The following is a 24,224-nucleotide window of genomic DNA, read 5'->3' on the forward strand; positions in this document are numbered from 1 at the left end:
TGGGTGTGTCATTTAAAATGCAAATGAGCGGATGAAGTGCAACCACTGATCACAATGATGGTGGTTTGTTGCAATTGAAACTCAATTGTGCTGTGAAATATTTTATCTCTCTCTTTCTCTCCCTACTAAATGGTTGTGCTGTGGTTGGATAGTGCAGATAAAGGGGGCGGTATTACCTTATTCTGACATCACAATAAGGGCCAAATTACAATGACCTATTTTTTCACATGCTTGCAGAAAATGGTTTACCAAAACTAAGTTATTGGGTTGATCTTTTTCACATTTTCTAGGTTATTAGAAGCACTGGGGACTGAATTATAGCACTTAAACATGGAAAAAGTCAGATTTTCATAATATGTCCCCTTTAAGTACTTCAATAGTAAGCATGTAAATAAATGCAAGCGAATCTTGATCAATTTTATAATGCTTTATTAGGCACATTTCACTGTCTATACATACATGATTTATATAAAGTTAGCTTTTAAAAACTGTATTGATATTTGCTAAAAATTGTGTAATATTAAAAATATATATATTCCTTGTTTTGATGATTGCTTACAAAAACCCTGATGAAATTTTCACAGTCAGAGTCTGAGCGTGATGTCTGATCTCTCTGCTTCAACTCTTCTGGATCTGATGTCATAAACCACTATAGCAACAATGGCCACAACCACCAAAGCTGAGAGGACCAACTGGACCACAACTTCAGTAAAACTGAAACTCCGTCCAAAGTCTAAGGATGAAAAAAAGACCTGTGTGAACTTCAACAAACACTTACTGATCTAAAAAACATTTGTTACAACTGACATACCTGAACACGGCTGACAGACATCATTCATGTTGAGATGTTGAGCTTGCTTTGTGATGGCATTGTTCACTACACAGCTGTATGTGTTTGTATCCTGATATTCCACATCCAGATGTAGAGAGATTTTGCTTATGAGATCAGACGCACTGCATGGTGCTAAGGGATGAATGGTTTTCTTTGTACCAGGAGAGACTCACATCTCTCACATTCAACACTGAACACAACAATATACATTTTAAGCTTGATGATTTTTTTGATGATGGAGGATTTTGTGGACAATAACGGTTGATGACAGGAACGGGGAGAGGTGCTAAAAAACACAAGAAATTAATACATGTTGGAAAGATCCAGATGTTTTTGTTGGAGGATGTTTTTTATAAAGACTTACCATAGACAGAAACCCTGAAGCTTTTTTGTAAATTTCCTCTGTTACTCATGATCTGTAGTTTATAAAGTCCAGTGTCTGTGATTTTGATGTTTGTGATGGTGAGAGATCCAGTCTGACTGTCCAGCTTCAGTCTGTCTCCAAATATCTCATTACTGTTAAACATATCAATGCTTTTCATATATATTTCAGCTATACGAGTCTCTTTAGGTCCAAACATCCACACTATCTGCTGATCTGTCAGTGTTTCAGTAAAATTTAGAGTAACAGAATCTCCCTCCATCACTGACACTGACTTCACTTCATCTGGACCAAACACACCTGAAACACAACATTGTAAGCATAATAACAGATAAACATATGGAAGTGAGTGACACACATGTTTAGCTATAAAGACAAAAACAAATTATAATGAAACAAAAACGTATTTACCTGTCACACAAACTAAAAACAATAATCTCCACATTTCTGTATTCTTTTGCATTCGGTGTCTGCGCAGTTTTAATACACGTCTGCCATGAGGAAGTTTAGCTGAACATGAGATTATATTTATATCATTCAGAAGGAGGCAGAAAACTTATTTCAACATCTCAGTTCATTCTGTGGGATAGGCTACCACAACCACAGATATAAAGTTCACACAGATCTCTTACTTTAAACTCATATAAGTAGCAAATCCTGAGAATGTAACAGCGGTACAGTGATGAATCAGATGATAATATCATGTTAAGAACAACCAAACATAGTATTACACTTCACAATGGCTATTTTTGACCCATAATGGGTAAATATTGGACAGAACACTGCTGGGTTAAAAATGATCCCATTCTGGCTTAAAATAACCCAATGTTTGGTTGTTGTTATGGGGTATAATAACCCAGCAGTTGGGTTAAAACAACCCATCATTGGGTCATTTTTAACCCAGCGTTGTGTTTTGTCCATTTTAGGTAAAAGAAATAACCCAGCCATTTTTATAGTGTGTATTGTGGAACTTTTTATTAGTCAGTCCTGGCAAAATGGGACATTTAAAGAAAACCGAATCTACTGTCCTGATTTATGTCTTAACATAAATAAATCTCATATGAGTTAAATTGAAACTGTATCTTCAATGTTCCTTCATTATTTCTCAAGTATTTAAAACTTCCTCAAAGCATTTTTGCTTTTACTAAATATTTTTATATCCTCCACTAGTTAAAGGCACTTATACTGTAGTGCTCCTATGTGGAGGTAGCTTAAAAAGTAACTTGCATTACTTTTTTAAAAAAGTAACTGAAATATTTATGTGTACAAAGTAATGCGTAACTTTACTCGTTACTTCTGAAAAGTAATATTATGACTTAATGCACGTTACTTGTAATGCGTTACCCCCAACACTGGAGGCAGGGCATGAAGGAGCAACAATAATGTACGGTACGTGGAAAATAATGTGTTTTATGAACCATAAACAACGCAAACACATTTTATTAAACCAAATACACAATATACATACATATATATATATATATATATATATATATATATATATATATATATATATATATATATATATTTTTTGTTTTTTTTTTTTTTTTTTTTTTTTCAATGTAATACGTGCTCTTTAACTTGCCTTGATTTGCTTTATTATATTTTTCATATTCAACCTAAACTTCACACCACAACTTCTCAATTATCTACAGTATAATTGTTTGTTGTAATATTGTGATAAAATCTTCTTTAATTATAAAAAAATGGATCTTTGAGATGTCACATTTGTCTCCCTTGTATCTGCCTTTTGTTCAAGCTCTCAGCACCACAACAGCTGCCCCAGCTAGAAATAAAAAGTTCTAAGAATGTTCCCTGAAAGTTCCCAATGTTCCCAAAAACATTCTGCCAACGTTAAAAGTGTCCAGTTTTTTTAAGTTTTAAGAACGTTTCTGTGTTGTCTTAAAGTTAGAGGAATGTTACATTTTACCATTTTTAAACGTTATGACAATGTTATGTTTTAATGTTCACACAATGTTTGAAACAACAAATGTTTTTAAATTGACTTGTTTAATTGTTATGTAAATGATAGAGAAACATTGCATTTTATTATTTTATAAAACATTATTTCTGAATGTTCAGCAATTGCTGTAAAAACTCAATTCACTTACTAGGTTAGGTGTTGATGTTTTGTTTAATTTAAAGTCACCCTTAGTGTTTTAGTTGGACTCTTGACACCTGACTTTTTGCTTGCTAGTTTTTTTCTGGTTGTGTTAACTTTGTGTTAATGCACCACATTTGTTATGAAAAGTTAATAGTGTAATTCTGTGGTACTTGGTACATAATGGTAAAGATCATCACCTAATTCATTTACTAATCAAAAGTTTATTTTCTGTCAATAATGTAAATGAGATTGAGCACTTTCACAGCAGTTTGTCATTAAGGAGTTTTAGAAACTTTGGACAAAAATATCCACTGTATAATTGGGATGCACAAACATCAATAATCAGAGTATGAATCTCAACCATGGTGACAATTAAATGAAAAACTTCACGCTGCAATGCATGCTGGGTATTAACAAATTACAAATCTCATTCAGGACACCCAGCATGCACTGCAGCATGGATAAATAAGGATTTTTAAAACAATTTTATTTGTTACCATGGTTGAGATTCATACTCTGATTCTTGATGTTTGTGCGTCCCAATTATACAGCGGATATTTTTATCCAAAGTTTCTAAAACTCCTTAATGACAAACTGCTGTGAAAGAGCTGGATCTCATTTACATTGTTGACAGAAAATAAACTTTTGATTCGTAAATTATTTAGGTGATGATCTTTACCATTATGTACCACAGAATTACACTATTAACTTTGCATGTTCATAACAAATGTGGTGCATTAACACAAAGTTAACACAATCAGGGAAAAAATTAGCAAGCAAAAAGTCAAGTGTCAAGAGACCAACTAAAACAAACACTAATCACAATAATGGCGACTTAAAATGAAACAAAACATCAACATCTAAACCTAATAAGTGAATTGAGTTTTCTACAGCTATATATTTACTGAACATTCAGAAATAATGTTTTATAAAATAATAAAATGCAATGTTTCTCTATCATTTACATAACAATTAAACAAGTCAATATAATAAACAGTTGTTGTTTTAAACATTGTGTTAACATTAAAACATGACATTGTCATAACGTTTCAAAATGGTAAAATGTAACATTTCTCTAACATTCAGACAACCCAGAAACGTTCTTAGAACTTAAACAAACTGGACACTTTTTACGTTGGCAGAATGTTTTTGGGAACATTGGGAACTTTCAGGGAACGTTCTTAGAACTTTTTTCTTCTAGCTGGGCAGCCATTATTTTACAGGAAAGTTATTTTAACATCTTATTTCATTTGGTAAAAAATATCACAAGCCACAGATAGAGATGTAGGCAAGGGTTAGAAAACATAAAGTCAAACAACTAAAAAAATGTAAAATATTAATCGATTTATTGAAAAATAATTCACAGACATTCTTGTTTCAACAGATAAAGATGGACATTTTGAGTTTGTGGAGTGACTGTAACACTGTCATCTAATGCCTGAATCTTACTTCTTGCATACTTCATACTTCTTTACTTTAATAAGCAGCATGAAAATTAAAGCAAGAGAGTCTTAATTATACATAAATTTTATTATGCTTTATTAGATTCATTTCACTTTACATAGACGAATTATATAAAATTACTTTCAAAAAATGTAATGACATTTGCTGAGAATTGCATAATATTATTACAAAATATAAAACATACAAAGCAAGCATTTGTTATCATCTGTATCAGTCAGGGTTTGAGCGTGATGTCTGATCGCTCTGCTTCTGTTCAACTCTTCTGGATCTGATGTCACAAACCACTAAAGCAACGGTGGCCACAACCAACAAAGCTGAGAGGACCAATCGGATCACAGCTTCAGTTAAACTGAAACACTGGCCACAGTCTGAGAATTAAAAAAAATGCAAAACAGAAACATTAGTGTGAACTTTTAAACTGATGTTGTAACTAGTGCACCGTTAAAGCTGTTATCAACACTTCTGATCTGATCGATTTTAATATCACAACTGACATACCTGACATACCTGAACACGGCTGACAGACACGAGTGATGTTGAGATATTGAGTTTGGTTTGTGATGGCATTGTTGAGTACACAGCTGTATGTGTTTGTATCCTGATATTCAACCTCCAGAGGTAGAGAGAGTCTGATGTTGAGACCAGACATACTGATGCTGGACAATAAACTGTTTCCTTTGTACCAGGAGAGACTCACATCTCTCACATTCAACACTGAACACAATAACACACATTTTGAGCTTGATGATCTTTCTAATGGCGAAGAACAGTTTGAAGAGTTACTGCTGATGACAGGAACTGGCAGAGGAGCTGAAAAACATGAGCATATACACAGATATGGTTTGAAAAAAGTAGTCACAAATTAAAATAATTAAGACTGAGTCAGATTAAACTATCAGTGTCTGTGAATGATATTAAGCTTACCATACGCAGTAACAATAAATCTCTTGTATGAATTTCCTCTGTTCCCTCTGATCTGTAGTTTATAAAGTCCAGAGTTTGTGATTGAGATGTTTGTAATGGTGAGAGATCCAGTCTGATTGTCCAGGTTCATTCTTTCTCCAAATATTTCATTACTGTCATCCATATGAACTCTTTCCTGATATATTTCAGCTAAACGAGTCTCTTGAGGTCCAAACATCCACAGTATGTGATCACGACTCTGTATTTCAATTATATCAGTGTGTAGAGTAACAGAATCTCCCTCCATCACTGACACTGACTTCACTTCATCACCATCAACACCAAACACACCTGAAACACAAGATTGTAAAAATAAATTTCATATTTACGTGGTTCTTGAGAATACTAATACAATGGTGCATTTCAATTATGTTATTTTGGAATTTTGTTAGTAAAAAATGGCAGGAATAATAGCGCTTTTCTTTAAGTTTGATCCTTTCAAATGTTACAATTGTGAAGTGTAAGGGAAAAATATATCCATCCATTGGCCCAATGGCGGAAACCAATTGCCATGGCAGAACGGTCCTTACGCGTTCCATCTTTCCCGCGCTTACCGATGACGTTTCGTAATTTAGGTAGTTTTATCTGACTCCAAAATATAAAATCTAAGTTTTTTTGCAGCTCAGTCTCACGAAATTTCATTATATAGTCACATATTTTTTTTAAATTCTTTTTTCGTGATATTATCACGAATTTCCGATTTTTTTAGTGATTGTATAACGAATTCCTATTTTCATGTGATTATCTCTTATTTGTTACTCAACTATTTTGTCCTATTTTCTTACTATTGTTGCTTTGGTTTAGGGTTGGATTTACAAAAAATGACATCCCTACCTAAACCAAACTCTAACCCTAACGCCAGGCGAAATATAAAAAACATAAATCAAGAAAAAACGTATAAACCAATATATAAAGTGACATTCTAATGCAAGCACTAAATCTAACCCTAAATCGAAACGACAGTGGTTTAAAAATAGGAAAAAGCAACTGAGTAACCAATAAGTGATAATCACACGAAAACAGAAATTTGTTATACGATCACAAGAAAAAGCAGAAATTCATGATAATATCACGGAAAAAAGAATAAAAAAATTATGTGACTATATCACGTAACCCCGTGAGCCTGGTAGTTTTTTTTGACTCGTCACCCTGAAGGCCCACAAATAAATACCACTGCATAACAACTTAGTAAGAGGCAGAACCTAATTTGCATGAATTAAACCAAAGACACAGCACCATGGGGTTTATTTCTAAATAAAGTAATGACAGTTCAATATTAAGATACTGTACATCCATATTAAAAAAACAAAAGAATGAGGCAACAACAACAAGGATATAAGTAACGAACATTTAAAACAAGATTTTACCTTTGACATCCACATAAAATCTCTTGTATGAAGTTCCTCTGTTACTGATGATCAGTAATTTATAAAGTCCAGCGTTTGTGGTTCTGATGTTTGTGATGATAAGAGATCCAGTCTGACTGTCCAGCGTCAGTCTGTTTCTGAATATCTCAACACTGTCATACATATCAATGCTTTTCTTATAGATTTCAGCTATACGAGTCTCTCGAGGTCCAAACATCCACACTATCTGATCACGTTTCTGTATTTCAGTAATATCAGTGTTTAGAGTAACAGAATCTCCCTCCATCACTGACACTGACTTCACTTCATCTCCATCAACACCAAACACACCTGAAAGACAAAATCCAAATTAATTAATCCAGCCTAGAACTCCAAAAACAAATAAATAAATGACAAAAAATATTCTAAATAAATTAGTACAATTTAAAAGTTATCTAAAATTAGTTAAAATTTTGAGTTAATTCAACTTAAAAATATTAGTTGACTCAAAAAAAAAAAATAAAAACCTATTATTTTTTGTTGAAATAACTCAAAAATTTTAAGCAACCAGGTAACTTACTTTTATAAGTAGAACCAACAACTTTTAAAACCATGGTACATTAATATCTGTTTAAAATCACATTAACACTTCATTTAAATAATTGTGTTACTCACCATTCAGCACAGATAGGAGCAGAAGACAGAAAATCATTCTGATAAACATTTTTGTGTTTTCTCAGAAAGCTGTCAGATTCGCTCTGATCTCTCACACACACTTGTGTTCTCATTAATGTTAAGTTGTGGACATGAGATAAGACTTCATACAGGCATGCAAACACATGCAAACAGAGAAACCACATTGATTTCGCTCATACAAACTAACAGTCCTCACATATCTGATATTACTGGCGATAACAAAACTGACCAACATTAACACGCATGTAGACACAAACAGATCAAATTTATTTATTCCGTTAATTTTACTGCCACACAAGAACAAGCTCAACAAACTTTCTTTATTTCATATATTTCTTCACAATGTATTTGTTCAAACTAACTCATGATGCTTCAAAAACAACACATTTTACAGTTCAGCTTATTTAATCAAACAGCAGTTTATTTAACTACAATTGTCATGTAACTAATACTGATGATAACAATGTTGAATAAATGTTGTGTGTATGCAGCTCTCTGTTGTTTAATCTTGTTTAATCGTTTTGTTGCATGTTGATAAGTTGCAGCTCTTGTGATTCTGTCCACATGATGATATCATTTCTATTATCTATTATCATTGCTATAACACGGAGAGATAAACTTATTTCAGACAAACAGAAACACTTTTTTATCTCTTTTTCTCTCTCAATCTGTTGATCTTGCTCTTTTCTAATTCATACCATAATGACTCAGTAAAAATAATTTAATAATTACATACCTGAACACATCTGACAGACTCGTCTCATGTTGAGATGTTGTTTCTGACAAACGTAAAGTTTATTTGTTCTCTTATAATCATCTCAGCTATAAACAGAGCTCAAGCTCTTTCTTACCTTTCAAACAAACTAAAAACAAACAAGTCCACATTTGTTTACTGTATTTATCGACACTCAATTAGTGTTTGTGGTGCAGAACCACTAGGACGAACTTTAGTGAGAGACGATTGTGATGCATTATTCACATCATCCACTAAGTGGCAGAAAAGTTAAAAAAATGGATGTCCACTGCTTACAAGCTGCATTTGAATTAGTTGATGATCTTTACCATTATGTACCACAGAATTACACTATTAACTTTACACGTTCATAACAAATGTGGTGCATTACACAAAGTTAACACAACCAGAGAAAGATTTGCAAGCAAGCAAAAAGTCAAGTGTCAAGAGTCCAACTAAAACAAACACGAATCACAATAATGGTGACTTAAAATGAAACAAAACATCAACATCTAAACCTCGTAAGTGAATTGTGTTTTCTACAACAATATATTTACTGAACATTCAGAAATAATGTTTTATAAAATAATAAAATGCAATGTTTCTCTATCATTTATATAACAATTAAACAAGTCAATATAATAAACAGTTGTTGTTTTAAACATTGTGTGAACATTAAAATATGACATTGTCATAACGTTTAAAAATGGTAAAATGTAACTTTACTCTAACGTTCAGACAACAGAAACGTTCTTAGAACTTAAAAAAAACGGACACTTTTTAAGTTGGCAGAATGTTTTTGGGAACATTGGGAACTTTCAGGGAACGTTCTTAGAACTTTTTTTCTTCTAGCTGGGAAGGTAGGCTGTGACATTTAAACAATGCCTAACAACGCCCCTTAGCTCTTATAAAATGCACTGGTAACCCACTGCTTCTTGGGGCTTATTGCTTTAATGCTTAATATACGTAAGCAATAAGGTACCCAAGGCTAATGTTGTACTGTGAATTCGTCACAACTGAAGGGGTTAAAAATAGCGATAACAAAATTTGTAAATAAATGAATTTTGAGTGTTAATCCATTTTAAAATGCTTCATTATATACATTACATTATAGAAACATGAATTATAAAACATTTAATTCAAACAATTGTGTATTTTTTATTAAAACTTTAAAAGCATTGTAAAAAAACTGAATAACTCTTCAACAAAATGTAAAAACATTAAATAAAGCTGTTACGATCCAAGGCTGTCTAGGGATGAGGGATGTAACATTTAATGGAAAACTTTTCCTTTTGACAACAAGAGAAACAAGAGAAAAGTTTTACATTTTGTCATTTGCATCAGTCTGTGTCTGAGTGTGAAGTCTGATCTCTCTGCTTCTGTTCAACTCTTCTGGATCTGATGTCATAAACCACTATAACAACAGTGGCCACACTCACCAGAGCAGAGAGGACCAATCGGATCACAGCTTCAGTAAAACACCGCCAACAGTCTGAGGATAAAAAATGTCAAACGGAAACTTTAGTGTGAACTTCAACAAACACTTTTAAACAGATGCTATAACTAGTTTACACTGAGTAAATAATCAACACATCTGATCTAAAATGCATGAATCTAATATAACAGTTGTCATACCTGAACACATCTTACAGACGTCATTGATGTTGAGAAGTTGGGTTTGGTTTGTGATGGTATTGTTGAGTACACATCTGTATGTGTTGTTGTCCTGATATTTAACCTCCAGACGTAGAGAGAGTGTGGTGTTGAGATCAGACACGCTGATGTTGAGATCAGACTCGCTGATGTTGAGATCAGACACACTGATGCTGGACAATAAACTGTTTCCTTTATACCAGGACAGACTCACATCTGTCACATTTAACACTGAACACAACACCACACATTTTGAGCTTGATGATGATGAACATTGTGATGAGTTTCTCATGATGACAGGAAGGGGCAGATGAGCTGAAAAACATGGCAATGAATAGGACAAGAAACTTTGGTTACCAAAATCGTACATGGACCCCATTCACTTCCATAGCAGGAAAAAATAATACTATGGAAGTAAATGAGGTCTACGAACGGTTTGGTGACAAACATTTTTCAAAATATCTTACTTTGTGTTCATCAAAACAATGAAATTCATACAGGTTTGTAACAACATGAGAGTAAATGATGACAGAATATTCATTTTTGGGTGAACTATCCCTTTAATTAAAAGGTATAGGGAAAGATTTTCCCAAATTTTTAAAAAGAACCGCCACTTTAAAAAAAAGCACATGCGTGCACGAGAGAGCATGCACGAGCACAGTTCTGTTTACAAATTGCTGCCGGCATGGCTCATACATTGAGATGTTTACCGTGTCTGCGCGGTTCGTGACTTGTGCCAGGGCTAGCAGGGCTAACTTTTACTAGCATTTAAATGGATTTCTCCAAATAGCATGACAAACTTTACCTGTCGAGTAGAAACTTCACGACTGAGGCATCAGTGCCCAACCTGTGTGAAATATTCTCCCCAAAACACTCTGGTCTTGTTTCTTTCTTAAGAGGCCTTTCTCTTCTTGTCATACAATTCGTTTTTTCTTGTGACCCTCAGACATTTAGAAAAAATACGGTAAGAACCCGAGCTTCAATGAATGGCTGAAACCGTAGACCACCACACATATACACCTAAAAGTGCGCATGTGCAGAAAGCGAACCTATAGGGACGAGCACGTACGACGGCCTTACGTCAACATATCACCAGAATGATTTACAACTGGGATGACCAATAGTCTTAATGATCCACCCGGAAAAAGAATATCTTCCGCTATACCTTTAAAGAAACGTTGTAACTTTTTGTGGTGATACATTGCATTATCTTCAACTAATTTATCTTTCATTTTAAAGTTTTCATGAAAAGATCACGGGGCGGAAACCGTTATGACTTGGCATGGACACTTATTACACCGTCTCATTCTACGTTTAAAGTTGTGGAGGACTCTAACAGGACTGTACTAGGAAACAACCTTTCTAGGGCGTTTCCTCACCCTGAACACTCTGAATAGGGCTTGGGCGTCGTGACGTCATTACTTGTCGTGGCGGCCATGTTGATAGCCTCCTTTACTGCTGCGCTCCATGCTGCGCTCTGTTTATAGACATACTTTCTCTCAATCGTGTGTCTTAATTTGATTAATTTGTCATTATTTTTCAACCATGGTAAACCGTTGCTGTATTAATAATAAAGTAACACATTAAAAGTAATTTACATTAAAAATGACAGATAAGGACAAAACTTTATTATGTTTTATTCAATATCGGAAAGCAAACATTAACCTCAACCCCTCAGTAATGTGTATACATGACATATAAATGACATTTATATATACGATAGTGAAGTATAACATCTGAATATTAATTTATATAGCTTAAGTCAACATTGAACATAAGGGTACTTATGTACTTACTCGATCTAAAAAGTATGACCACATAAGCCCAATTCTGGCATCTTTACACTGGCTACCAGTTAAATATCGCATACAATTTAAAATATCACTAATCACCTACAAAGCTTTAAATGGCCTAGCACCCTCATATCTTAGAGAATTACTATCAGAATACAATCCATCACGCACACTACGGTCGCAAAATTCTGGTCTCTTGATTATCCCCAGACTATCAAAAGTGTCTAAAAGTGGAAGGTCATTTTCCTACTTAGCCCCTAAGCTCTGGAATGATTTACCAACCGATGTCCGAGAATCAGACACAGTCGATAATTTTAAATCTAGACTTAAAACTTTTCTCTTCAACAAAGCATTCGCATAATTTGTCTAGTAAAAGTACTTAACTCGAAATAGTTATCTGTACGGAACAAAGCACTCGCGGTCATAACACAGATCAACCAAATAAATAAATAAAAATCTTATCTTAACCTATAGTCGGATTGCGATTTTGGAACTTTCGTGTTCTTGTGAATAGTATGCCATACAAACCCGTTTGCCACTGAACCTGCATTAACGACGACAGTGGGGCCTCCAGCCTTAGTCAAACGGGTTGGCACGTATGGTTGGGTTGTGATTTTGGCGCTTTCTTTGTATTGCAAATAGTATGCCATACAGACCCGTTTGCCACTGAACCTGCATTAACGACGACAGTGGGGCTTTTGGCCTTAGTCAAACGGGTTGGCACGTATGGTTGGGTTGTGATTTTGGCGCTTTCTTTCTATTGCAAATAGTATGCCATACAGACCCGTTTGCCACTGAACCTGCATTAACGACGACAGTGGGGCTTTTGGCCTTAGTCAAACGGGTTGGCACGTATGGTCGGGTTGCGATTTTGGCGCTTTCTTGTGTCTTGTGAATAGTATGCCATACAGACCCGTTTGCCACTGAACCTGCATTAACGACGACAGTGGGGCCTCCAGCCTTAGTCAAACGGGTTGACACGTATGGTCAGGTTGCGATGTTGGCGTTTTTTCGTGATCTTGTAAATAGTATGCAATATAGACCCGTTTGCCAATGAACCTGCATTAACGACGACAGTGGGGTTACAGGCCTTAGTCAAACGGGTCGACAGGTTTCATTTTCTCTTAAAAATCGGAAGGTGACCCTTAGTTACCATATATACCGTCGCAGTGGGCCCCCAATTTGCAAAATCCTCAACTGTGGATAATATAATTATGCCGCAATAGTTAGTCTGTCTGAAACTAAGCTGATTCAACCACATCACTGTGTGACACTTGCATTACATGTGAACGGCCCCTATGCTAATATGATTTTGTTTTTCTCTCCCTGTCTCGTCCCTGGGTCCCATTGACCCTGAGGACAATGGGACAAACAGACCCAGTTCCGGTGGATGTGGAAGTCGGCACACCTCTGATCTACTGGTCGTCCTTCAATGTGATGCCCAGCTGATGCCTGACCAACGACCACCGGCAGGACCCGCTTAATATCCGCTTAATCTCTGCTTAATCTCTGCTTAATCTCTGCTTAATCTCCGCTTAAGCTCCTTATCCGTTAATATGTGTGTATATACATGTATATCTCCCAAGGGTTTTTCCCTCCTAGGACTTTTATTTTTATTTCCTCGGCTAAACAACCCGGGGTTTTTGTTTTTTTTCTCCTAGGGGGTTTTTTACCCCGGGGAGGTAGCCTGCTTGGGCTTAACTTAGCTTCTTCTTCTCGACGTTACATTAGTAATATGCTCGCTCATAATGTCGCGTCATAGCCGCAGCAAATTTGACTTCTTATGCTATTGTGTGTTATGTTATGCTATCTGTCGTTTTTCTGTGCTTTTACTGCTTCTATTAATGTAAAGCTGCTTTGAAACAATTGAGTATTGTGAAAAGCGCTATATAAATAAAATTGAATTGAATTGAATAAGGGTAACGTCCCGGTTTACTCGCCCAAAATACGGGAAATTTTCAACATTCATCTTTCTGTTGCTATCCCTCTGCTGACTGCAAAAACTGCTGCATTCACTAAGCTAGTTGTGAAGCTAGGTCGTACGTGACTTTGCTTATAGATTGGCGTGAAATCGTGCTCTCACAACAACCACGCTGTTATCTTAAAAGGCTCTTTATTCACTCTTTTTTCATATGGATCCTAACCGTTAATAGTTCCGATTTTGTCCACATACAGTGGATATAAAAAGTCTACACACCCCTGTTTAAATTGCATGTTTTTGAGATTTGTAAAATGAAACCAGGATGGGTAGTTTTGGAGCCTGTTCTAACTTAATTTCCTACTTCAAACCTATATATTAAAGTAATTAACATTAAGAATAATTTTGTGGTGAAAAAATGGCAAGTAAAGTTGTACAATAACCAGGTTGCATAAGTGTGCACACCCTTTTACAATAGTGATTGTGGCAGTGTTCAAAAGCAACCAATCACATTTAGACTTAAGTTAAATATGAAGTAGTACATACCTCTCATCAATTAAAATAAGTTTTTAACTATTAATGAAGTGTGCCTGGTCCTAAAGGATTTTTCCTGTGTATCATCTCACTGAAAAAGCCATTGTCTGTGTAGAGCTTACTCAGCAGGTACATGATCCCATTGTTGAAAAATATCAATCAACAGAGGGTTAAAAACATTTCCAAGACACTGAATATACCATGGAGTACTGTAAAAACAAAAATCCACAAGTGGAGAAAATATGGCACAACATTGACATTACTAAGACCCGGGCATCCAGCTAAAATTTATGTGAAAACCAGGAAAAAAAATGGTAAGGAAGGCTGCAGAGAGGCCTACAGCAACATTAAAAGAATTGTAACAATATCTGGCAAGTACTTTTTGCTCCCTACATGTGACAAAAATCTCCTGAATTCTTCATGTTTGGGCTATTAGCATTTTTTAACCAAAAATATCATCAAGTCCATCTAAAGTTTGTAAAAACAAATATTTCTATATCCCAAATCCATGTGGAATAATGTATTATAGTCCATTGAGACCAAAGTTGAACTTGGGCCGCTATACCAAAATATATATTTGGTGCAATAAACCCACATCACATCACCAAATGAACACCATGCCCAGAGTAAAGCATGAAGGTGACAGCATCATACTTTGTGGCTGCTTTTCTTCAGCTGGAACTGGGGTTTTAATCAGGGTGGATGGAATAATGAATAGCTCCAAATACCCGTCAATTTTGGCCCAACACCTAAAGGCTTCTGCCAAAACACTTAAAATGAAGAGAAATTTCACATCACAGCATGACAATGACAGAAGCACACATCTAATCAACAAAGGAATTACTTCACCAAAACAAGATCAAGGTTTTGGAATGGCCCAGCAAGAGTCCGGATCTAAATCCCATCCAAAATCTATGGGGTGATCTGAAGAGGGCTGTGCACAGGAGACACCCAACCAATTTGACAAATTTAAAATGCTTTTGCAAGGAGAAATGGCAAAATATTGCAAATTCAAAAAGTGTGAAATTGATTGACACATTCCCATTAAGATTGAATGCTGTGATAAAATCTAAAGGTGCTTAAACTAAGTTTTAGTTTAAGGGTGTGCAGACTTATGCAACCTGGTTATTGTACAACTTTACTTGCCATTTTTTCACAACAAAAGTTTTCTTATTGTTATTAACTTTAATATATAGGTTGGAAGTACGGAATCAAGTTGGAACAGGTTCCAAAATGATTCATCTTGTTTTCATTTTTTAAATCACAAAAACCTGCAATTTTAACAGGGGTGTGTAAACTTTTTATATCCACTGTACCGGTCCCTGCTTCCCTGTTTAACGTATCCCAGTAAATTCCACACCCTTTTCCGGATTTTAACATCTTTTTTCTTTCTTTTAATTCTCCCAACTCTGCCGCTTCTCCTCGTTCAACTCGCTGTATGTTTACATTCGCGAGGCCACCAACATGGCCGCCACGTCCCAGAATGCAACCCGGCGCCCAAGCCCTATTGATCTCACAATATAGTCACACATTCGAGAGCGCATGACATGTCTGGTAATTGTCTCGTTACCAAGAATGTAACTGATCAATGATCCAGCTTAAACACAAAGTTTGTGTGAATGCTATTAAACTCACCATAGACAGTAACATTAAATCTCTTGTCTGAATTTCCTCTGTCACTGAAGATCTTTAGTTCATAAAGTCCAGAGTCTGTAACTCTGATGTTTGCAATGGTGAGAAATCCAGTCTGACTGTCCAGCTTCAGTCTGTCTTTAGATATCTCATTACAGCCATACATTTTAATACTCTCCTTGTAGAATTCAGCTATAAGAATCCCTTGAGGTCCAAACATCCACACTATGTGATCATCTCTCTGTATGTTAGTAATATCAGTGTGTAGAGTAACAAAATCTCCCTCCATCACTGACACTGATGTCACTTTATCACCAAACACACCTGTAAGAATAACAACATATCAACTATAATAAATGTGAGTCACACACTGACTTTGAATCAAATCAAACTCAACAAAAACACATGTATGTGAAACCAAAGTCTTTCTTACCTGTTACACACACGACAAACATATAAGTCCACATTGTTTACTGTTTTTATTTGTATTCAGCATCTGTAGTACTCAACCACATGAGGAAGTTTATAAGAGATGATCTTGAGGTTTTATTCACATCCTCCACAGAAAAGCTTTTTTTAACTTCTTGTTTGATTCTGTGGTCAAATATCACACGGCACAGACAGAGAGGCAGGTGTTTTTACACATCCTTTAGTGTGTAAGTGTGTATTAGTACATGTTAAAGATCTGTTACGTTTTGCTCAAGCCAAGCTGGTAAAGTTGATTGTTTTGCTTGGTCATCTGCATTTTCTTGATCAGATTCGGCTCGTATTGATAGTCAGCTCGTAGAAGGTAATAAAGATGATAATAACTCCTGTCAGCATTATATTGAGAGCTAATCTTCCAAATACGGTGAAGAGCATCACATTTCCGGCTGACACTAGAGGTACAAGAGTAACAATAATGTACGGTTGTGGAAAATAATGTGGTTTTTTTGTACAATAAACCACGCAAACAGATTGTATTACACCAAATACACAAAATAGCATTGTTTTTAGCAATGCAATAAGGGATCTTTAAAAAACAATGGTCACGTTGGAGGAAGGCATGCAGGCAGGCAGTGGACCGAGATCTCAAAGCATACCTGCCGAATTTGCGACAGGGTTGGGAACAAAAAAATTTGGAAAAATAATAGGTAAAAAAGAGTCCTTCAACAACAAAACAATTAAAGGGGACATATTATGAGATTTTTTTTAAGATGTAAACTAAGTCTTAATCTAGGGTCTGAGCAAAAGTGTACCGTTTTGGGTGTGAAAAATGCAAATGAGCAGATGAAGTGCAAACACTGATCACAATGATGGTGGTTTGTTGCAATTGAAACTCAATTGTGCTGTGAATTATTTTCTCTCTCTCTCTTTCTCTCCGTACTAAATGGTTGTGCTGTGGTTGGATAGTGCAGATAAAGGGGGCGGTATTACCTTATTCTGACATCACAATAGGAGCCAAATTACAATGACCTATTTTTTCACATGCTTGCAGAAAATGGTTTACCAAAACTAAGTTACTGGGTTGATCTTTTTCACATTTTCTAGGTTGATAGAAGCACTGGGGACACAGTTATAAAAGTTAAACATGGAAAAAGTCAGATTTTCATAATATGTCCCCTTTAATATTTCTGAATTAAAATCTTGATATATAAGAAATGTGACATTATGGCTTGATTTATTTTATTAATATTTTTATTTACACCTATTTCATTTATTAATCTCTCATTTCTCACGAACAGAATGACCTATAATTCACAATGAGGAGCTTAAACCAAGCTCATGTTGTCATTCAGATGAACATATTTAAAACATATATATATTTTTTCCTACCAATGTGGACAGTGATGCTTCACCCTGGGTTCATAAGACGCCAACATGTTAATCGATAACACTATTTACTCTGCCACCCACCCATTTGTGTCGCACAAACAACATGTGGGCTGCAATTTGTCAGTGCTCATCTCATGACAAGGCATGCAATTGACCATGCAACACCTTGAGGTGTTACTGTGGAGGCGGTTTCGGATTGAAGCCTCAAAACAATACAGCACAATTGAGTCAACTTTTTTTACGGTTTCATGAAGCCTCGCTCTGCCCACCACTAATGGTCGCTTTTGAAACACTGCTTCGAACCTTTGTGAATCTTTTGTTTCAAATCATTGGTTCTGAGCGTGTTTCAAACTGGCCAAGTCATAAGACTTTGTTATGTAGACGTTATAACTTTCTCAAAATGTTTCACCCCACTAGGGGGTGTTAATCTAAAAATGAACTCACTAATTTCGAGTCAGTTTTATTATTATGAATGTTAATAAAATCAAACATGTTTTTATTGTGTTTGCTGGTCATTTGGGATTTAAAGAAAATAATATTTTTAGGTCTAGGTAATCACATCACAATCACATCACGCCTTTACACATTTTTACAAGCAGATGTCGCCAGCATGTTTCCAACGCTTCGGAAGAATTAATAATTTTTTTGTAAACAATTGGTTCAGTTGATTTGAAGCTTCGATAAGCTTTGTTTCTCCCATCACTAACCACCACTACCCATATGCAGTGCAAACTAAAAAAAACACATTACATTCTGAATCTGTGGAGTCAGTAATTGTAACAACATTGTCATCTGTGCTCATGAATTGTAATTGGAAACAATAAAGCATATGTTAATAAATGCAGGAGAATATTCATTGTAAATCAATTTCAAAATCTTTTATTGTGTATACTACATATTTTACATGCTTAAAAATAACATTAAAATTTATAACAATTTCAAGTTCAAAAGATACTCAGAGGTACTTGAAATTGAAGTTAAAAAGTTTAATTTTGGGGGGAATATTGTGGTATTTTTTATTCATATGCTCTCATTTTAATCAAAACTGCAAATATCTTCACCTACTCGAAACAATCTCTCTTTGCTTCCGGTCATATATAGTGGGTGGGTGGTGTCCGGGAAAAGGTTGCAGCGATTAGCAAATAGCAACATGATCCAACTTCAAACTATGCAATCAGTTCTCGATAGACGGATTTAAGTCCAGCCGTACCTTTAAGTCTTTCGCCGCCAGAGTTTTTTTTTTTTTTTTAAAAAGCTGCCAGCCAGTGCCAGCATTTTTCATGATTTTCACAAAAGTTTAATGCCTACGAGAAAATGTTCTTCTTTAATTATATAAACAAACAATTTATCAAATGAAAAAACAGACCCTCTGTTTTAAAAAAACTTTCATCCTACCTTCATTAGTTCTCTTTTTATCACCTCTCAGATATGGGTGTTTCTTCAAAAACACCAAATTTTGAGCAAAACGCTGAGATAATTCCATTTTTGTGAAAGACTTTTGATAGAGATCAGATGCAAGTTCTTTCTCTTTCACGTGAGGCGTTACTTCCGGGTTGTAAAAGTTGCGGAAGTGCGCCACCTGGTGGATAATAGCGAAAAGCCGGAAATTCTCGTCATTGGCAGGGAAGCGTTTTCTCTTAATTGACGAGATAACTCGTCAATGGCGAGGAAAGAGTTAATCATTTCAGCAGCCATTTAACTCAGATATACACCACCACGTGGAAAAGAAAACAATCGCTATTTCCGTTTCATGGCGACTTTAAATACCATTGTACAGTTCAAATATGTTATTACACTCTCAGAAAAAGGTACAAAAGTTGTCGCTGGGACAGTACATTTTTTGAAAAGGTCCTATTATGTACAGATTTGTGCACAAAAGTATACATTTGTAAAAGGTAGTGTCCCAGTGATAACCTTTGTGGAGCAAAATCATTGAGGAATTTTAGTAAGAGATGATCATGATGTTTTATTTACATGATCCACTAGGTGGAAGAAAAATTAAATGAAAAAAAAATGATGTCCACTTCTTACAAGCAGCGCTTGTAATATAATTTGCCTGCTGTGGTAGAAGGCCCACCATACTTCCCACAACATATTTGTGTCATGTTAAAGACACTTTGAAATATTGTGCTATTGGAGGATTACAGACATTATAGTATTTAGTCTACATTTAATTCACCAAGAGAAATCAAGCTTGCAGAATTTAAAACTAGGACCAGAGCTTTCTGTGAGATTAAATAAAGATAAAAGATTAAGATCTACAAAGAAACATAAAATGAACATAAAATTATTATAATAAACTTCAAATTATAAGGTAAGCAATAAGGTATTCAAGGATAATGTTGTAGCGAATAGCACACAACTGAAGGGGTTAAAAATAGCAATAAAAGTGTAAATCAATAACATATTACACTATAGAAACATGAATTATATAACATTTAATGCAAAAAATATGTAATGACATTTGCTGAGAATTGTTTATTATTCTTTTCTTAAACTTTAAAAGCATAATTTAAAAACTCGGAAATAAAGCAAACAAGAGAAAAGTTTTATTGGGGTGGTTTCCCGTATTAGCTTAAGCCAGGACTAGCCCTTAGAAAATATAACTAGTTTGAACAAACATGCCTCAATAAAAACATTACTTGTATGCATTTTTAAGCAAAACAAAGGGCACTGATGTATTTTAAGATGTCAGTGCAAGTTTTTTTCAGATTTGACAGCTCTTCAATTTTTTTAGTCTCGTAATAAAGCTTTATCCCTGTCCGGGAAACCACCCCATAGTCATTTGCATCAGTCCGGGTCTGAGTGTGATGTCTGATCTCTCTGCTTTTATTCAACTCTTCTGGATCTGATGTCATAAACCACTATAGCAACAGTAGCCACACCCACCAGAGCTGAGAGGACCAATCGGATCACAGCTTCAGTAAAACTGAAACACCGGCCATAGTCTAGGATTAAAAAAATTAAAACATTAGTGTGAACATCAACAAACCACTTTTAAACCGAAACTAGTTTACACTGTGGAAAATACACAATTAAATCTGTGATCAACACATCTGATCTGAAATTAATGAATCTAATATAACAGTTATCATACCTGAACAGGGCTGACAGAGATGAGTGATGTTGAGATGTTGAGTTTGGTTTGTGATGGTATTGTTCACCACACAGCTGTATGTGTTTGTATCCTGATATTCAACCTCCAGAGGTAGAGAGAGACTGATGTTGAGATCAGACACACTGATGCTGGACAATAAACTGTTTCCTTTGTACCAGGACAGACTCACATCTCTCACATTCAACACTGAACACAACAACACACATGTTGAGCTTGATGATGAAGATGACGATGAACAGTTTGAAGAGTTACTGATACGAGTGATGACAGGTACGGGCAGAGAAGCTGAAAAACATCAAAGAAAAAGTGAAGCATTATAATCTCAGAAAAAAATTAAGCTCCTTGCAAATTCTCTCATTTTGTCAGAATTCACATTTGAAAGGCCAGTGGTGTAAAAAGATTTTTTGTTTTGTACTGCATCTCTCAGCAGCAGCCAACCAAACCTTGACCTCCCGCTTATCACTTTGCACATAATGACATTGTGCTTTATGTTCTAAGATGCCCACAGTATCTCTTCAATTGTTCAAGAAATAAAATAAATTAACATTCAAGGGGACATATCATGAAAATTGACATCAGATCAACGTTGGACCCTGACGTTGGATGTTGACTTCGGATAGACAGTGTATTTTGATGTCGGATATACGTTGGATTTTGTCGTCGGACAGACATTGGGTTTTGACATCGGATAGACGTTGGATCCTGGCGTTGAATCAACGTTTAATTTTGACGTCAGATCAACGTTTAATTTTGACGTTGGATAGACGTTGGATCCTGACACTGAATCAACATTGGACTTTGACGCTGAATCAACATTGGATTTTGACGTTGGATCAACGTTGGATCTTGACGCTGAATCAACGTTGGATTTTGACGTTGGATAGACGTTGGATCTTAAAGCTGAATCAACGTTGGATTTTGACGTTGAATCAACGTTGGATTTTGACGTCGAATCAACATTGGATTTTAACATGGGATCAACATTGGATTTTGATGTCAAATAAACGTTGGATTTTAACGATGTGAAATAAACGTTGGATCGGGTCAACATTGGATTTTGACGTCGGATCAGCGTTGGAATTTGACATTGGATAGACGTTGGATCCTGACGTTGAATCAACATTGGATTTTGACGTCGGATCAACGTTGGATTTTAACATGGGATCAACGTTGGATTTTGATGTCAAATAAACGTTGGATTGGGTCAACATTGGATTTTGACGTCGGATCAGCGTTGTATTTTGACATTGGATCAACGTTGGGTCCTGAGGCTGGATCATCGTTGTATTTTAATGTCGGAACAACGTTGGATTTTGACGTTGGATCAACGTTGGATTTTGACCAGTCATTGGTAGAAACGCGTACAATTTTGGAAAATCCTTGGAACTTTACAATGCTATACAGTATGTGAAGATTACTACAATACACATATAAAACAAGTCAGACCCTCCCTTATGGATCACTTCAGCTTTTGTAAGATTATAAAAACTGAAAATTGTAAAAAGTAGGATAAATAAGAAAGTAATATGTACCATAATTTTTGTAAAGAAATCTGTAACAATAAAATAGTTATTTTACTTTGATAACCAGTATTTTAAAATGTAATGTAACTTCACAAGTACTTGATTTTTGGAATCTGATTACGAAATCTAGATTACATGTAATCAGTTACTACCTAGCTCTGGCTGTACTTTTTAAAGTCAGTTTCTCGACTCTATCGCCCCCTGGTGTCATCTGATGTCTGATCTCAGTTCATTAACCACTACAGTCAGAACAGCCACACTCACCAGATGACCAATCAGGTTACTGCAACTGTGGGTGTGGTCTTTTAAATAACAATACATTAATGTGCACTTTAACAAACTCTTATACACACACAAATGCTATTAAATGAACTGGTTAGTGATTATAAAAACAAAGGATGATGAAAAAGTAAAACAGTGACAAACTTCAGGTTACAAGCCCAACTACACACTAGAGAGTACGCCATCCCCCAACCCACCACCCGATGATAACACTACATTGATCTCCCAAAATAGTCACACGTTGAAGAGCACATGGCATGTCCTGTATAACCCAGTGTTGTCTGGTTACCAAGAATGTAAATTAAAAATAATCACGAATGATCTAGTTTAAAAATATTGTGTGTGTGAATGATATTAAACTCACCATAGACAGTAACATTGAATTTCTTATTAAAAGATATGTAATTGAAGATCTCTAGTTGATAAAGTCCAGAGTATGTGCTTGTGATGTTTGTGATGGTGATAGATGCAGTCTGATTGTCCAACTTCAGTCTGTTGCCAAAAATCTCAGTACTGTCATGCATTTCAATGTCTTTCTTATAAATCTGAGCTATAGGAGTCCCTTTAGGTCCAAACATCCATATAATCTGCTGAATATTTTGTATTTGAGTAATATCAGTGTGTAGAGTAACAGAATCTCCCTCCATCACTGACACTGACTTCACTTCATCACCATCAACACCAAACACACCTGAAATACAACATTGTAATAATAAATATAATATAGATGTGAGTGACTCAAATCAAGCACAACAAAAACACATTTATGCAGTATCAAAGTCTCTTACCTGTCACAAAAACTAAAAACAAATAAGTCCACATTTCTTCACTGTATTTATCTTTATTCAGCATCTGTACCAAAGCACTTTGAGGAAGTTTATTGAGAGATGATCATGAAGTTTTATTCACATCCTCCACAGAAAAGTTATTTTAACATCTTCAGTTTCATTCTGTGTTAAAACAGCACAAACCACAGGCATAAAGGCAGGTGACAGGTGTGGAAAAACTCAAGTCCTGCAACTTGGTGGACATGCATAAAATATTAATCTATTTACAAATAATTCACAGACAATCTTATATCAACATATAAAGAGTGTTTACATTATGAGTCTGCCAAAATTGCCATCTACACTGAAAAAAACAACTTGTAAAATTTACTTAAAAAAATCCTCGTAACAATTTGCACGAACTTTCTTTAAGTAAAATTTACTGCTTTTTTATAAGTAAAACTTACCTACTAAAATCAAATAAAATTTACTTAAAATTGCATGATAAAACATATGTTAAATAATTAATTAAATGTTACTTAATTATTTTATTTAGAAGTTAGATTTATTTTAATCGTTTAGGTAAAGTCTATTAGGTTTTTTTTAAAATTTAAGCATTGCTGTCCTAATAATATTAAATAAATCGTATTTTCTGTTTGTTATTTTCTT

At 35.2% G+C, this 24,224-nt stretch overlaps 1 protein-coding gene and 1 long non-coding RNA gene across 2 annotated transcripts; both read right to left on the bottom strand.

The window, feature by feature from the left end:
• Positions 1 to 945: 945 nt before the first annotated feature.
• LOC141359277 (uncharacterized) lies at positions 946 to 1,719 on the bottom strand. Its single transcript, XR_012365690.1, has 3 exons — positions 1,626 to 1,719; positions 1,197 to 1,514; positions 946 to 1,118 (listed from the first exon to the last, which is right to left on the bottom strand). It is a non-coding gene; the product is annotated as an uncharacterized lncRNA (long non-coding RNA).
• Positions 1,720 to 5,677: 3,958 nt separating this feature from the next.
• LOC129452935 (uncharacterized) lies at positions 5,678 to 7,803 on the bottom strand. Its single transcript, XM_073861767.1, has 3 exons — positions 7,767 to 7,803; positions 7,113 to 7,442; positions 5,678 to 6,036 (listed from the first exon to the last, which is right to left on the bottom strand). The coding sequence occupies exons 1-3, from the start codon at positions 7,801 to 7,803 to the stop codon at positions 5,678 to 5,680; spliced, it is 726 nt and encodes a 241-aa protein (XP_073717868.1).
• Between the last annotated feature and the right edge of the window lie 16,421 nt (positions 7,804 to 24,224).

This window comes from Misgurnus anguillicaudatus, chromosome 23, assembly GCF_027580225.2.
Source record: "Misgurnus anguillicaudatus chromosome 23, ASM2758022v2, whole genome shotgun sequence".
In the NCBI taxonomy this organism is placed as follows: domain Eukaryota; kingdom Metazoa; phylum Chordata; class Actinopteri; order Cypriniformes; family Cobitidae; genus Misgurnus; species Misgurnus anguillicaudatus.